This window comes from Artibeus jamaicensis, unplaced genomic scaffold, assembly GCF_021234435.1.
Source record: "Artibeus jamaicensis isolate MK-2021 breed Jamaican fruit bat unplaced genomic scaffold, CSHL_Jam_final scaffold_916, whole genome shotgun sequence".
Classification (NCBI taxonomy): Eukaryota; Metazoa; Chordata; class Mammalia; order Chiroptera; family Phyllostomidae; genus Artibeus; species Artibeus jamaicensis.
In genome coordinates, this window is record NW_026522059.1 from 67,625,679 (window position 1) to 67,643,467 (window position 17,789).

The window sequence follows — 17,789 nt, forward strand, 5'->3', positions numbered from 1 at the left end:
GCGATAGAATCTGAAAAAAGAGTAAAATACAGATTTTGGAGTTGAAAACTACAATGGCTGAATTTAAAAGAATCACCAGAGTGGATCAACAACTGATTCTAACTGGCAGAAGGAAGGTTCAGCAAACTTTCGGATAGATCAGTTGAGAATATTCACTCAAAGAGACAGAGAAAAATAAACAATATAGAAACTCAGAGACATGTGGTACCAACAAGTATACCAGCAGAAGCATGATGGGAATCCCAGAAGGGAAAAGGAGAGGAAAGGGGTAGAGAATATTTGAAAAAAGAATGGCCAAAAACATCTTAATTTGATGAAAAACATCACCTACTCATCCAATCTCAATTAACTCCAAGTAGAAGAATAACAAAAGATACAATCTTACAATGTAAGTACTGAGTTTTCTAAAAAAGGTACAGGTAATTTCCTGAAATTCATGGAGGTGCACCTTATTGTTGGGGAAAAAAATAAAACATTATCACAGGTATCCTTAAACAGCCCTTAAATAAAAACAAAATATATAACTGGGATCTCAAAAGTCAAGAATTTGTTGGTTTGCTCCTCTGTGTTTATGGTATTATCTCTCAATCTGTAATCTTTTTCTTTCTTAAAGGCCCATTCATAGGACGCAGCGTGAACACAACACTGTGTGGAAGATGCTGAAAACAATTCCAGATTTAGCTTCTCAGCTAACAGATGACAATTTGAAAACACTTAGTAAAAATGTCATTTCTGAAACCTGGGTAAAAGGCAGCACAGGTAACAGACTCTCTATAGGAACATTTGACAAGATCGAATGAATGTCACTATTTTGATTTCTCTATTAGTTATAACACAAATACTTTCACTTCACATGTTAATATTTTCCGTTTAGATATATTTCATTTGTAAGATTATGTGATGAAGTGAATTACATTTCACATACTAGCATGTATGTTTTAAAGATATACAGTAGAGTTTTTCCACTTCAAGACACATCAGAATCATCCAGAAGAGTCATTCAGACACACTGCTGTGTTCAACTCCTAAAGTTTTTCTTTCTATTAGCTTGGGATGGGGATTAATTTGCATGTCTAGTAATGTTCTGGGTGATGCTGCTAGTCTTGGGGCCACACTTTGAAAACCAATCATTGATATGTACATTTAATAATCTAGGCTTGGATTTCATGTTAAATTAGGATATTTTAACTCTATCTTTAATCAGATATTGGGGGGAAAGTCCCCTCCAGAAAGATTATAGTTTTCAAATTTAAATTCTAGTCCTTTTTAAATATATATATATATTAAGTATTTTAATAGAGGTATTTTATATTTTAATGTGAGGAAACATACAAATCAATACACATAGAGTCATACTCACCTAAACCGAGTAAAGCATAATTTTCTTTGTGTGTTTATTAAGTACCTACTAGAAGGTCAAGCTAAATTTACTTAATACATTTTTGTGTGTGTCAGGGGATCTTCCTTATTTAATTATTGCAGTAGCAAATAAAAGTAGATTATTCTCTACAGACGAGGACCTTAGAGCACAAAATATGTGCAGCATTCCTGCTTAGACTTGAATTTCAAACACTTTAGATTTAAGGATGAACTCATTCTTGAACCATCATGCCACTGGTTTGATGAAGTGGTTCGTCGGGGTCATGGCATTAAAAATCTAACTGGAAATTTGGAGAACATGTGTCTATTGAAAAGATGATATATTTTGAGAGTTTTGCCCCAACAGTTCTCTTTCATTATTAATTTCATGTAATCCAACATCAAGCAGGGACAACTAAATATTTAGGAGTTTTGCAGAGGACAAATGGTAGTGAAAGGAAAGAACAAACAAACATTCAACATTGCTTTGATATTTGTTTGAGCATAGTAATTAAAATTTTATTTGTTTTATTATAAATTCCTGAAATTATATTTATTATGGTGAAAAATATGGAAACAACTTGAATGCCTTTTAATAGGGGATGGACAGTACACATAGTGATGCAGGTACTCCATGAACTTCCAAGCATGGTTGAAAATATGAGGTAAATATGTGTATATCGATGTGAAAACTTATTGAAGACTGCAAAAAAATTAGAACTGTCAGGTTAATAAAATGATCACATATATATTTTTTATAAATACTTGAACAATATATATTTATATTAAAAACATATAGGGGTATATCCTGAAGGACAGTCCAAAAATACATATTTTTAAAGTCATTAACTCTGTGGAGGCATTGAGGGGCAGTGAATGGGAGCAATAAATTATTTCTTCTACATATACCCATATTTGTATTGAATTTTCCATAGTGAATATATATCCATTCATCCAGTGGATGGATATACACTGAATGAATGGATATACATTCATTTCAGTGCTTGTAACTACACATTTGTTTTTTTCACAAAGGTTTTTAAAGTTGCAATTAAAAGCAAATATTCTGATGGTATCTTAATAACTCTGATAATTGACTATTAAAATGTAGTTTTATTTGTCAAGAACTTTCTTTTGTTGACAAATGTAAACTTTCAATGATCATTTATATTACATAAGGCATTCTAACTCACATTTTATACTTTCAAACACTTACGAAAATTAGAAGTTTCTGTGTTTACATCTGTCAATATCAAAATTATTATCTTGAGTTTGTGAAACATCTAATTCCAACAGCTCAGATCTCTTTCATTGCCAAAACAGAAAACTCATTAAATATCTGACATTTGTAAATCTTTTTGTTCATCCAACTTAAAAAACAGGCCTAACCAGGTATTGCTCTTTTTTCTCTTCTTTCTTTTTTTAGGTTAGAGCAAAATAAAAGTATTTATTTAATTTATTTATTGGGTGATGTTGGTTAATAAAATTATATAGGTTTCAGGTGTACAATTTTATAACATATCATTTGTATATTACATTGTATATTCACCACCCCAAGACAAGTCTCCTTCCATCATGCTTTATTCACTACTTTACCTTCTTCCTTCCTTCCTATCTCATGCTATTGTCTGTATCTATGAGGGTTTTGTTTGTTTTTCATTTTTGTTTAATTCCTTCACCTTTTTCACCTAGTCCTGAAACCAACCTGCTCTCTGATAACTGTCCAACTATGAGTCTGTTTCTATTTTGTTAGTTTATTTTGTTCATTACATTCCTCATATGAGTGAAATTATATGGTACTTGTCTTCCCCCCACCTGGTTTATTTTACTCAGCATAATGTTCTCCAGGTCCATCCATGCTGTCACAAAAGGTAGTATTTTCTTTTTTACAGCCCAGTAGTATTCTGTTGTGTAAATGTACCACAGCTTTTCTGTCTACTCATCTACCAATGGACATTTGGGCTGTTTCCAAATCTAGGCTATTGTAAATAATACTTCTATAAACACTGGGGCACATATAGTCTTTCCAATTGGTGTTTTGAGATTCTTAGGATATATTCCCATAAGTGGAATCTCAGGGTCAAAATACAGTTTCATTTTTAATGTTTGAGGAAACTCCACCAGTTTGTATTCCCACCAGTGGTACATGAGGGTCCCCTTTTCTCCACATCCTTGCCAACACTTCTTGTTTGTTGACTTCTTGTTTGATGGTAGTTATTCTGGCAGGTGTGAGGTGATATTTATTGTGGTTTTAATTTGTATTTCCTTGATTAGTGATGTTGCAAATTTTTCATGTCTTTTGGCTATGTGTATCCCTTTGGAAAAATGTTTGTCTATCCTGGCCTTCTACCCATTTTTTAAATTGGATGTTTTGTTTTTTGGTGTTAAATTTTATAAAAGTTCTTTATAAATTTTGGATATGAACCCCTTATCAGATGTATCATTGGAAAATATGTCCTTCCATTCAGTGGGTTCCCTTTTCATTTTGTTGATATTTCCCTGTGCTGTGCAAAACTTTTTAATTTGATATAGTCTCATTTTTTCCCTTTGTTTTATTTGCCTGAGAAGATATATCAGAAAAACACTGCTAAGAGAAATGTCCAAGATTTTATTGCCCATGTTTTCTTTTGGGGTTTTTATGGTTTTGAGTCTTGCATTTAAATATTTTATTTATTTGGAGTTCATTCTTGTGTCTTTACTTATACATGCATTTCCTTCCTCTGCTGTTGTTGAAATTATTCCCTCATAGTCTGGCTGCTGACTTTCATACTGCTGCTGAGGTTTTGGTTTCTCACCTGCAATTTCAACAGCTGTTGACACCTTCTATCTTTTCTGGCCATAGGTTCTTTGGAATTTTATTATTTAAGGCAGCTTTCTAAACTTACCAGTACTTACTAAGCCTCTCATTCAGTTTTCTTAAACAATAAAATATTAACAGGGATAAAAATATTGTGATTTGAAGTACTGAATAACATATACATATCTGTAGTTTAACTGAAAATGATACTAGAACATGATTACTATAATAAAAATAGTATGTAGAATGTATATGGCATATAGTAGCCTATTTCTGTATGCCCATAGATATATCGTTTATTTAATTAAAGTGATCTCAAGAGTTTTTATGTCCTGGGCAGGGGACATTTTTATGCTTGGCAACCTAAAGTTCATTAAAGCTAAAATAATAATCTTGCTTGAGAATACAGTTTAATGGCTAACCTGAAATTAGAGTCTCCAACAAAATTTTATTAGTACCTCCCTTTATATTAATGTTGAAATATTCACATGAAATAATTTATGTAAGGTTTTTTTTTTCTTTTGGTACCTATATCACCTTCACTGTTTATCTGAAGTCCATTAAGTTTCACAGCATTAATTCTCTTCTATTTGTTCATTTTATTTCATTTTCTTCCAACTTTTGAGGTTATATTTCAAAATGATAACTATAGTTCCTCATTTTGATATGATTTTAAATTTATTTTAATACTCAATTTTTTATGCTACTAAATTTTTAACATTTAAAAAACCTGCATAGACTTTATTTTCTGCTGTGGTATAAATTTATTTTAACATATTGTAAAAACACAGTAGGTAAATATCACAAAAAAATGTAGTGAACATCTCTTCCATATATGCTAACCATAATTCAAATAATATGATTTTGCAAGAGAAGTAATCAAATATTTAGTCTTACCATAAATAAAGACCCTGGCTCCCAGGTTTTATTTTTTTTGATCCTGTCATATAGAAATTATTTTAAGTCCTTAGAAATAGTCTCTTATGCCCTGTATTTTAATAATATGCTTTGTGAAAAATTTAATTGTGTTTACACTTCGTTTTCTTTTTTGTGAATGTCTGGGAGAAATATATTCAGTGTTTCTGAGACTTCTAGGCAAGTCAGGTATGTGGTGAAAATTTTCATTTTGTATGACATACTAAATAGTTTAGGACATTTTATAAGCTCTTAAAAATTACTTGACTTAAAATATGTATGGTATTATTTTGACAGAAATTTTAAACATTTAAATTATTTAAATTAGGGCAATTGGAGCAAAAATTGTCTGCTTACCCAATACTATATCCCAGAAAATAAATAAAAATTCACACAATTTTTTCAAAAATTTATTCTCGCCTGCCCTGACTGGTGTGGCTCCATGAATTGATTTCTGGCCTGTGAAGAAAAGGGTTACCGGTTCAATTCCCAGTCAGGGTACATGCTTGGGTTGTGGGCCAGGTCCCCAGTAGGGGACACATGAGAGGCAACAACACACTGATGTTTCTCCCCCACTCTTTCTCCTTCCTATCCCCTTTCTCTAAAAATAAATAAATAAATAAATAAATAAATAAATAAATAAATAAATAAATAAATAAATAAATAAAATATTTTTAAAAATTATTCTTGCCTGTATCTTTTTTATCACCTAATTTTTCTTCATTCTATTTCATCTCTAAAATTTAAAGCAACAATGCATGTATTTTTGTAAACTTATTTATTATAACTCATTTCAGATAGCAAGAGTATCAATGAGTCAATGATATCTTTTACTGAAAAAGGTCAAAGGCCTTGATCTGAATATGCATGGTATGAACATGAGTAAACAATTTTGAAATAAATTTTCTTAACAATATTTCTTAGAAAGACTAAGTAAAAATTTTTGAAGTAATAGGTTTTAAGGCCATTAAAAACAATCACCAAGCCCCAGCTGGTGTAGCTCAGTGGATTGAGTGCAGGCCTGCAAACCAGAGGATCGAGGTTCGATTTCCAGTTGGGGCACATGGCTGGGTTGCAAGCCAGTTCCCTGCAGGCCAGTTCCCAGCAGGGGACGCACTGGAGGCAACCATACATTGTCATTTCTATCCCTCTTTCCTTCCCCTCCAAAGATAAATAAATAAATAAATAATTTAAAATAAAAAAAAACACCAACAATTTATAAAATTATAACTTCTGCCTTTGTGAAACATCTAGAAATATTTTAAAGAAAGTGTCAATATTGAGAGGCTATTTCAATTGAAGGTCTGAGCCAAAAATTAGGTGAAATAAATTTCTTTTCATCCCTTCCAATTAGCTCTGTAGTAATATTTATTTATTTGGTTTCTTAGAAACCTTAAAGTAAATATGATGTTTTACATGTGTTTTCTCTTCCACACACTATACAAATATTCTAAATAAGGTTATTAGGCTTGTGCCTTAAAATAATTATTCCTGGTAGGTAGATAGAGGAAAAATTGTCCCCAAGAACAAACCCCATCTCCAAATATATCTTAAAATCACAAAAGCTCTGAGAAGGCCACTCATTGCTTCTCTTATGTTATCTCTGGGGTCATTAAAATTTTACAGTGGGGTTTCCATGAATTAAATCATCTATCTAAAAATTCATGTAACTTTCTTGTATTTTCCTAGGTTTCCACTTGAGCAGAAAATAGGTCATCAGAAGTTTTTTCTCATTTTTCAGAGGACAGAATTCTAAGTGAAAAAACTTTTTTTCCTCCAGATGTTTTATGAGGTTCTTTGGATAGAAATACTACAGAAGTAGTATTAAGCTTTCATTCATTCAACTATTTGCTAAATGCCTAAAATAATTTAGTTGACGTGATGTGTTGGAGATAGGAGGACAAAATCAGAGATCCTTACTCACAAGGTTGTGGTTGCTGGGCAGAATGCAGAGTGCAAGATAGATCCTGTAAGGACAGAGCCCTGAAGAGGGCAGCAGTTAGGTTGCACAAAAGGAGGACGAAGGGCAGAAGAGCAGGAGCATCCCCCTGGTAGGTAGAGCACATACACACTCAATTTGTAGGCTAAGTAAGAACTATCCAGGTGATATGACCTTAGTCACCCAATTATAACTCTTGGAAACATTTAAATAATTTAGAATGGTTGATTTCTGTTGAAGGTCCTGTGCCCATCCCTAGCAGGGAATTCACAAACATGTTTGGCCAGGTCCCCAATAGGGGGCACATGAGAGACAACCACACATTTTTCCCTCTTTCCCCTCTCTCTAAAAATAAATAAATAAAATCTTTTAAAAAACTGTCTTCTATGTATATACACATATGTATACATTTTATTTTAGACATACTATATGTGCATACACATATATAGTACATAAATATACATATAATGCACTGCATGCATACTCCTATATATGTATGTGTTTTTTTGTGTTTGCATGTATGTGTATCTTTCGGATATTGAAATATACTTGAAAACCTGCAGAAATTAATGTTCTTTGTGACTTTTGATATTACTTAATTATCAAGTCTTAATTTCTCCATATGAAAAATGGATTAATGATAAATGACAACCTGGATTATTAAAAGAATTAGCCTTAGAGCACCTTGAACAATAGAGCACCTTAGAGCACCTTGCACCTATGGGCAATAATGGGTGTTCAGTGTGTAATGCTTGCTCTTCATGGAAAGTTTAACATATTTTGATGCCAGGAACAGATATGTTCATATTTTTGGAAATCAATAGAAAGTTTGTTTCTTAATGAGCATTTTTTTAGGAATAGCCTATCAACACACATATTAAGATTGTAAGATCATTAACCTTATGGAAAAAAATCTAGGAAAAGTTGTAGATGTAAATCTATTTAAGAACTATTATTTTGCTCTTTAATTAACAGCATCCTTTTTGATGAACTACATTTAAATCACATTCTATTTTCTAACAAATTATACTACCAAATCTCTTCCCAGTCTTCTTTTTGTTAATGTTTATACCATAAACATGTATTCTATTGACTTTTATTTGTTAACATTGTAAATGAACATATATTTCTTTTAATATATACTTTCCACTTAAAATGAAACATGATCTTTGACTAGGTCACATATAGTGTTTCACTGTACAATAATTGAAACCACATTGCTGTCAAATATATATTGAGAGAAAGGAGAGGGGGGAGGAGGTAAAGGAATGGAAGGGAGGTAAAGAAGGAGGAGGCTGGTGGGGAAGGAGAAGGAGGGAAGTAATAGATGTTAGGCTCACCCATAGGCTAGCATAGTCAGGAAGCTGTGGCTGATTGTGTTTAAATACTGCTGCTGTCTTTGAGTCAGGGCAGAATGTTTACTTTCTCAGTACCTTCAGTTTGCACAGTTGTGATATTGGAACAGTCTTTGTACCTGCTATATAGGATTGCTAAGAGGATACAAAGTGTTAGTGTATGTAATACATTTAGAATAGTGTCTGGCTCAATACACAGAAAGAGGTAAAACAAGTTTCTTATTGTCTTGTAGTAGCACATTTTCTTCCTACAATTCCCCCCACTAAGTTTGTATAATGTTTCATTCTCTTTATATAACCATAGTGTGAGAAAGTGTCACTCTTAAACACTTCAGTGCTCACACCTTGAATTTAATATTTGCTTCTGGTCCTTTATTTTTTAAGGTCCATTTTACATATAGTAATGTGTTATATTTGTTCCTGAAATATATTGCTTGATGAGTTTTGACAAATACTGTAACCCAATCCCTATTAAGGTAGAGCTTCAGTTTCACCTCAGAGAGTCACCTCCATGCTTTTCTCTGGTCTACCTCTGACCATCTGCCAGAAGCAGTTGCTCTTCTGTTTTCTTTTTTATTTTAAATAAGTGTTTAAAACTTCAGTCAGTTTAGAAGAAAGCAGAAAAGACAAGCAGTTGGCACTAAAAAAAAAACAAGGGGGAGGGTGGAAGCAAGGGAGGGAGGTGGATTTGGCTGGGTGGGGGGATGGTGGGGGAGAAAATGCAGACAACTGTAATTGAACAATAAAATACTTTTAAAAACACCATTGTTAAATAAATTATTTAAAGTTTCTATTTATAGCATGTTAATAAGCAAAGTTTAAAGCTTTGCTGTGAAAAGATCTCACAGCAATCAAATTGCTTGCTCTAATCCTGTAATGTAGACATGAACAATGGAGAGACAGCAACCTGTTCCCAAACCTTTCTCTCCCATAAGACAGTCTTCAGAAGGAATACAAGTAATTTAAGCTGCATTTCAAGTGCTCACAAATGAACAAACCTGCCAGACCTCCAAGGCACATAGCTGAACTTGAGGAACTGGGATTTACATGACCGACTGTGGAGAGTTACAATGGGGAATAGGAGAAATAATGAGGAAAAAAAACTCCTCCCCTTCCTTGTAATGATCTCCCTTCCAAAGATAAAGGAAAATTAATAGTAGGTATACATTGTAACTAATATAAAATATGCAAAATGGCTTTTTGAGGACAAGGTAAACATTTTACCATAATGTATTATAATGTACCATAATTTTGTCATAATGTATTAAATCTATGTCATAATTGTTACTATGGTTCCTTCCTGGAATGTCTCAGTTCCATTAAGAGGGTTGATTACTATAATATCAGAAAAGACATGACTTTGTGCTTCTTGTTATTTGAGTAAATTATTTGTGAATGTCTGAGTGTAGCATTAAAGGTATTGTCATTGTATAGAGGGATCTGTTGAAAGTGAAGCCAGTGTGATATGTGTGGTCATCATATCTATTTTTAAAAAGCCTGAGAAATAAAGTCTACACAATCTCTCTCTCTCATTTTTTTGGTTTCAGTTGTTGGAAATGATGGATTTTATGTAATACTAAAAGGCCTAGCTCGACCTCGAACACAGGTATATGAAAATTTGTTTGAAGAAAATGGGTCAGCCTCCTTCATTCCTCAGAGATTTCATAGCCTTGTTTCCAGTGATGACTTAGAAAACACTGTGCTTGCTGAGATGCACATGCCTGTATGTGACCTCATGGTAAGAAATGAATGTGTTTTTTTTCCATAGGCAACACTATCACTATTGCAAAATTTGATCTCTTCCAGATAAATTCACATTTCTTCAGTAAGTCATAAAATAGTTAAGATAATACATCTTTTATAATTTTTTCTTTTTTTGAAATGATTTTTATTGTAATTCTATTACAGTTGTCTCAAATTTTCCCGCTTTGCCTTCCTCTGTGCATCCCAACCCCTGCTCCCACAGTCAACTTCCACACTATTGTCCATGTCCCTGGGACATTAATACATGTTCTTTTTCCAGTCCTTTCCCCTTCTTTCCATGATTGTCCACCTCCCATCTCCCCTCTGGTTGCTTTCAGTCTGCACCCAAGGATATGACTATTGACTTTAGAGAGGGAGGGAGGGAGAAGTGTGGGGGGGGAAGAGAGAGAAAGAGAGAGATCAGTTGCCTCCCATACGTGCCCTGACCAGGGATCGAACCTGCAAGCCCTTGGTGCATGGGATGACATCCCAAACAAATGGGTCACCTAGCCAGGGATGACAATATATCTGTTAAAAATAAAAATTATGCTATTAATGTTGAAATTTGTTAAAAAATTTAATATCAGATGCTTGCAACAGCATACTTCCCACTGGAAGGGGTTTGTGAAATAATTGACAATGGGGATAAGACCAGTGTGTTTTAACCACTGAATGAGGAAGGAGAAAAATGAGGGAAAGGGAACAGGTGACTAGGGGGAGGGCAGGGAACAGATCATGAGAGGCCTTTTAAATCAAATTATGAATGTGGGCTGAGTTTGTTTATCTCAAGAGTAATGCCTAGGTCATCAAACTAAAAAGTTTTTGCAGCCCTGGATGGTGTAGCTCAGTGGACTGAGTGCAGACTGCAAACCAAAGGGTCACCAGTTCAATTCCCAGTCAGGGTTCATGCCTGGGTTGCAGGCCAGGTCCCCAATGGGGCCCACATGAGACGCAACCACACGTTGATGTTTCCCTCTCTTTTTCTCTCTCTCTTTCCCTCTCTATAAAATAAATAAAATCTTTTAAAAAAGTTTTTGCATAGCAAAGGAAATAATCAAAAACAATACAAGAGACAACCAACAGAAAGGAGACATATTCAGTGATACATCTGATAAAGGGTTTATGTAAAAAATTTATAAAGAACTTACAAAAGTCAACACCAAAAAACCAAATTACCCAATTTAAAAATGGGCAAAGGACCTGAATAGACACTTCTCCAATGGGGACATACAGATGGCCAATAGACATATGAAAGGATGCTCAATGTCACTGATCACCAGAGAAATGCAAGTAAAAACCACAATGAGATATCATCTCACACTTGTCAGAATGGTTATCATCAATAAATCAACCAACAAAAATGCTGATGAGAATGTGGAGAAAGGGGAACCATTTTGCACTCAATGGGAATGCAGACTGGTGCAGCCACTGTGAAAAGCAGTATGGAGGTACCTTAAAAAATTAAAAATGTATCTGCTTTTTGGCCCAGTGATCCCACTTCTGGGAATATATTTGAAAGAACCCAAAACACTAATTCAAAAGAGCATAATCACTCCTGTGTTTATTGCATTATTGTTTACAATCACCAAGATATGGAAGTAGTCCAAGTGTCCATCAATAGATGAGTGGATAAAACAACTACGGGACATTTACACAATGGAATACTACTCAGCCATAAAAAAGAAGAAAAATTTCCCCTTTGCAACAGTATGGTTGGACTTGAAGTACACTATTCTAAGTGAAATAAACCAGTCAGATAAAGACAAAAACCATATTATTTCATTCATATGTGGAATCTAATGAACTAACCAAAATAGGAAAATGGGGACAGACTCATAAGTCGAGAACAGGATGAGAGGTTATGGGATGAAGTTAGGAGATGGAAGGATTGAGCAAAAAGGAAAAAAGACTCGTGTACATGGACAACAGTGTAGTGATTGTTGTGATGAGGGAAGTATAACATGACTAAATGGCCATGGAAAATATACAGTAAAGATTGCAGTAAAATTAATTAATTAGTTGAACATGGTTAAAAAAAGTTGATTCTATTACATTCAGAAAGTCTTGGAGAAAGTCTTGCTAATAGGTAATATTTCAAGACCACCAGATGATCAAAGAATAAAAGTTTATTATATTTCTGGATCTTTGGGTTCAGATCTACTTTGCCTAGAATTGTGGCTAAAAATGTAGTTTTAGATTTTGGGTGGTCAAGATATTCAAAGAGGAAGAGTCAAAGAAACCAATTAAAGCTAATTATTTAGCACTGCAGAATCACAAAAGACATTGGATAGCCAAAATAATACACCGCAGGTGTGTCATAGATTGCACCATTTAATTCTGTGTAAGTGCCTTCCATGATATTCATATAATGACTAAGTCAGCTAACAACACATTTCTGAGAACATAACCCTTTGTTTAGTAATCCAAGATGACATTTTGCAATCAGGAAGTGTGATACTTCCAGCTTTGTTCTTTTTTAAGATTATTTTGGCTATTCAGGGTCTCTTCCATGATTTCATAATGTTTTAGAATTGTTTTTTTTTTTTTTAATTTCTTAAAGGAAAAGGAAGGGACAGCAAAGAGAGCAACAAACACATCAGTGTGTGACAGAAATATCATTGGTTGCAGGACCTGGCCCAAAACCCAGGCATGTGCCCTGAATGGGAATTGAACTGGTGGCCTTTAGGTTTACAAGCCAGTGCTCAATCCACTGAACCACAGCAGTCAGGGAAGAATTATTTATTTCTATTACTGTAAATTATGCCACTGAAATTTTGATAGGGTTTGCTTTGAATCTCTTTTGATAGTATGAATATTTTATTTTATTTATTGACTTTTATTGTTTTAAATTTCATTGCATATCAGTAAAATTTTATTATTTTCATTACTTGAGTCTTTTAAAAATTTATTTACTTTTTATTGTTATTCTATTACTGTTTTCCCAATTTCCCCCCTTTGCCTTCCTCCACCCAGTGCAATTTTCTTCACTCTACTCCCTTTGGGCTTTGTTTATTGCTCTTTTTCAAGTTCCTTTAAGTTTAATTGTTCATTTAAGCTTTTTCTTGTTTTGTGAGATAGGCCTATAATGCTATGAATTTTCATTTTAGGATTGCTTTCCCAGTGTCCCACAGATTTTCAATTGTTTATTCATTTTTGTTTGTGTCAAGGGATCTTTGTTTTTCTTTCTTGGATCTTGTTGAACCATTTATTGTTTAATAACATGTTATTTAGCTTCCATGTCTTTACATGTTTTTCAGTGTTCTTTTTCTGATTGATTTATAGTTTCATAGCCTTGTGGTCAGAGAAGAACCTTGATATGTATTTGCTCTTCTTAAATTTATGAAGAATTGTTTTGTGCCTTAAAATCTGATCTATCCTAGAAAATGTTCTCTGTGTACTTTTAAATGTATATTCTTATGCTTTAGTGTGAAATGCCCTGAGGATATCAATTAAATCTATTTGATTAAATGTGTTGTTTAAGGCTTTCTCTTGATATTCTGCCTGGAAGATCTATCCAATGAAGTGAATGGCGTGTTAAAATCCCCAATTATAACTCTTTCTGTCCAACTGTCCCTTTCTGTCTATCAAGGTTTTCTTCTCATAATTAGGTGCTCCTGTTCATTTATGCACCATTTATTGGGTGCATAAATGTTCAACTTGGGTTATATCCTCTTGTTGGATTGTTGCCTTTATCATTATGTAGTATACTTCTTTGTTTCTTACTTTTGTATTACTATAGTAATAGCCTATGTTTCAAAGTGTATTTCGTAATATATAAGTATTGCTATACCAACTTTTTTTTCCTTTCCATTTGCAGGAAATATCTTTTCTCATCCCTTTACTTTGTGTATATAGTTTGATCTGAGGTAGGTTTCTTGGAGGCAGCATGTATGTGGGTCTTGTTTTCTTACCCATTCAACTACCTTATGTCTTTTGGTTGGGGAATTTCAGCCTTTTATATTTCAGGTGATTCTTGATAGATATGTATTTAGTGTCCTTTTATTGTTAGACTATTTTCCTCTTTTTCTCTTTTTCTTCTTCTTTATCTTAAAGCTAGACCTTCAACATTTGTTGCTGTATTGATCTGGTGTTCACAAATTCCTTCACCTTTTTTTTTTTATTTAGGAAGTTTCTTAATTCTCCTTGGTTTTAGGTCCTTGCTTTTCTTTACCTTGAATATTTCACACATTCCCTTCTGTCCTGAAATGTTTCTGTTGACGAAACAGACATGTTTATTTTCTTCTCTGTGTTTGGGAAATTTGGTGGCATTATTTCCTTAAGTATGCTTTTTGTTTCTTTCTCTGTCTCTACTCTAGGTAGGATGCATTAGTGGTAGTGGTTCTGAGTCTGGGATGAGCATGAACCAGGGCTCAGGGACCTTGCTGGTGCCATCTCTGGGGTGCACATGATCCATTCCAAGGAAGCCCATGAATATGGACTCTGCTTTCTCTGTCAGCTGGAGTTCGTATTAGCCAAGACTGTGGTAGTCCTCAGTGAAGAGAGTCATGGTGTACTCAGTTGCTGAAGTGCTGGGGTCCTCAGTGGTGAAGGCTGCCATGGTCATTCTATTCTTTACACCCATTGAAAAACTCACAAGACAGAAGATTCTTCATGTCACTGAACTGTGTTGGCCTGGGGAATGGGATGACAGAGGTAAAATGCTTCCTTTATTTTTCTATGTGGCCATTCTCAATTTTTATGCTTCATTGGGATATTGAAGCTTCTTAATTGAACTCCAATATTCTCCCACATCTATTTTAGTTTACAGATTATTGCTAAATTACTGTTTTGTTGGGGCAAGTCTGAGTGGGATCTCTTGGTCAGTCATCTTGTTGATGTCTGTCATGCTGTTTTGATTTCCTGTCTTGGCTGAGGTGCAGGAAAAAAGAATTTCAGAGGTTTCCGCCTCATATCCCTTGCTGATATGATACTCTTACCACAAAGACCAAGAGACCATGTGAGAGCTCTGCCATCTATCCATTCAAATTATTCATTTATGGCTCATGGAAGTTGCCACAAGTTGTGTCTAGTGACCTAGTGAAACCACTTTTAATGAGACCTGGGACAAAACTTCATTGTTTTTGGTGTGTCCTCCATGTTTCCTCAGTGTAACAGATGGCTATAGTGACACTTCATGTTCCCAGATTTTAAAAATCACTACCTCAAGTTTCAGGGCTCATTATCTGGAGCTATGCTATCCTTAAAATTAAGTACTAGGCCCAGTCCTTAGATTTTTCTGTCTTCAAATGGTAGAAGAATCTTTCTTAATGTCTTGTGCTGGCAACCTTGGATTCCATTTTTCACCTTAAGCTGATGATTGATTTTCCTCAACCTTTTATTCTTTCCTCAATGTCTTGATATCTCTCAGCAACAGTCATTCTACTCTATGATTGTTGTAATTATCCCACAACATCTCAAAAGTCTGAGGTATTGTTGCTTTCAATATTGTTGCTATTCTTTTCTGCCAATAGCCCATCCCTGTTCACCACCATTAAAACTTGTATCAGTTGTACTAGTACAGCATGTCAGAGGCTATCAGTACTACAGTGATGGAATTTTATTGCAAGCTGGCTAGCAGGAAGATTATGGCTCCAATTTTTTTGTAATTCTGATAGAATATATTTTTTAAAGAATAGAAATGAAGGCAGACATTTTTAACTGTCAGAAACTCTACAGAATTTGTTCTTAACTCTGCTGAATGACAAGTCTGTGACTCTTCACTAAATTTATGTTAGATTAGTAAAAATTATATTATGATTGCTGACATAGTCCCATATATAAAGAATTATATTAATAGAACATGTTGCTCTTTGTTTAATTTTAGTAACTGAACTTTCTATATATTTATTTAATGGGACTTTTAAAGGTGAAAACATTACTACTCCCAAAGATTTGTGCATAGAAGAATTTATGTGTGCTTTTTTCACAAAAAATCAAGGGTTTTTTTCATCTACTTAGCTTCTTGCTCTCATTTGATTTTTTATTGTGCTGTATCAGAGAACCAAACTACAAAAAAGAAAAAAAAACAATGACATCTTCACTCTTCAATTTTACCCTCTAACAATTTTGTTAAAAAGGGAGCATCATCTGTGCATAGTGAACATAAATAAGAAACATACAATCTGAGGATCAAGTTCATTTTTTAATGAGATAAGTACATTTCTGAGTGAAAATGGGTAGAGTACAGATATCTGCTGCATTTACTCCATGGTGGGAACATGATAGTGCAGAACAGATATATGGAAAGGGTTTTTGTCTTTGTTTTTCTTGATATTGATTTATATATGAAATCAAAGAGCATTTTTATTCTAGTGCAGATGTGTGTCATAGGCCCATAGTGTGGCATAGCTCTTGGAGACCAGCATTTAACACAAGCTTTCTTTGTGTGTCCACTTTCTAACTGTGCTCCATTGTACAACTTACTTAATTGCTTCATCTGTAAAATTGGAATAGTCAAAGTACCTGCCATAGAAAATTTTGTGAAGTTTACATAAGAAAGAAAATGCAACCATGTTTTTGGCACAGGATATGAATTTCATAAATAATAGTGTATTATTTTGGTTATTATTATAATTGAAGCAAATCAAGCACAGTTATTAAGAATATTGCTACACACTGTAGGATAATGAATTCTTTCCCAACTTCTACCATGGTTTCTAGTCTGAAGTCAGTGTATACCCTGCTGAATATCCTGAAACACTGCCACCAAATCTGTGTCTACTGAGAGGCGATTTCCCAGTTTGGGTACATGCAATTGGTCTATCTCAGTAATGATCTCACTCAGTGTGTCAGGAGTTAAGTATTTCATCTTGTTTCCCACTTGAGAACCTCTGCCTATGGAGTCTGCCTTCAGGATCCATAACCATGGGAGGCAATTCTTATATATGATAAGGAAACACTGTTTTTCCCTCTCCTTTTCCTTACCTAAAATTCATGTCACAGCTCTTCCTTTTTTTGCTCCTGTATCTATCAAATCAGATACATAGCATGTCATGCTTCACTTCAAATCCAATTCATTAGAATTATTCACATATCATTCATTGATGATTAAGTTATAAGGAAGCTTAGTTAGTTATTCACCTTCAGTATCTACCTAATTCATGACCTTGCACCCCACCTTTGGATCTTGTTTCACATGGTTATTCAGTATTGCAATCAGTGCTAACTGATGGGTGATTTTTATGCACAATTAGTTTTTGTTAGGCTATCCAGCTTTGTCACAATCTCCAAAATTGTATTTCATTACTTACCAAATTGAGTATCAACCTTGTAGATACTCACATGCTTAATAGAATGTGTAGAATACACATGTATACCCTTATCAAGAAGGGACTATACTTCAGTTAGAGAGAGAAGGCACAGAACAAGGACATATTAAATACAATTTGAAATTATGCAGGTGAGGATTTCTGGCCAAGATGGAAGTGTAGGTAGATAAACTTTGCCTCCTTGCACAACCAAAAGACTGACAACAACAAATTTAAAAACAAAAAATAACAAGAACTGCCAGAAAATTGAACTATATGGAAGTCTGACAACCAAGGAGTTAAAGAAGAAACATTCATTCAGACTGGTAGGAGGAGTGGAGATAAGCAACCATGGAGGAAAGGATTCACAGCAAGGCAGTGGCTGGAGGATCAGACAGTACCACATTTGTGTGCAGACAAACCAAGAGGAACAA

At 34.2% G+C, this 17,789-nt stretch overlaps 1 protein-coding gene across 1 annotated transcript in view; it reads left to right on the forward strand.

Moving 5' to 3' along the window:
• Positions 1-17,789, forward strand: part of CNBD1 (cyclic nucleotide binding domain containing 1) — a 310,447-nt gene that overhangs the window by 219,291 nt on the left and 73,367 nt on the right. The window contains exons 6-7 of the mRNA XM_037141383.2: positions 614-759; positions 9,913-10,103. Coding sequence (XP_036997278.2) covers positions 614-759; positions 9,913-10,103 — 337 coding nt within the window. The remainder of the gene's footprint in view (positions 1-613; positions 760-9,912; positions 10,104-17,789) is intronic.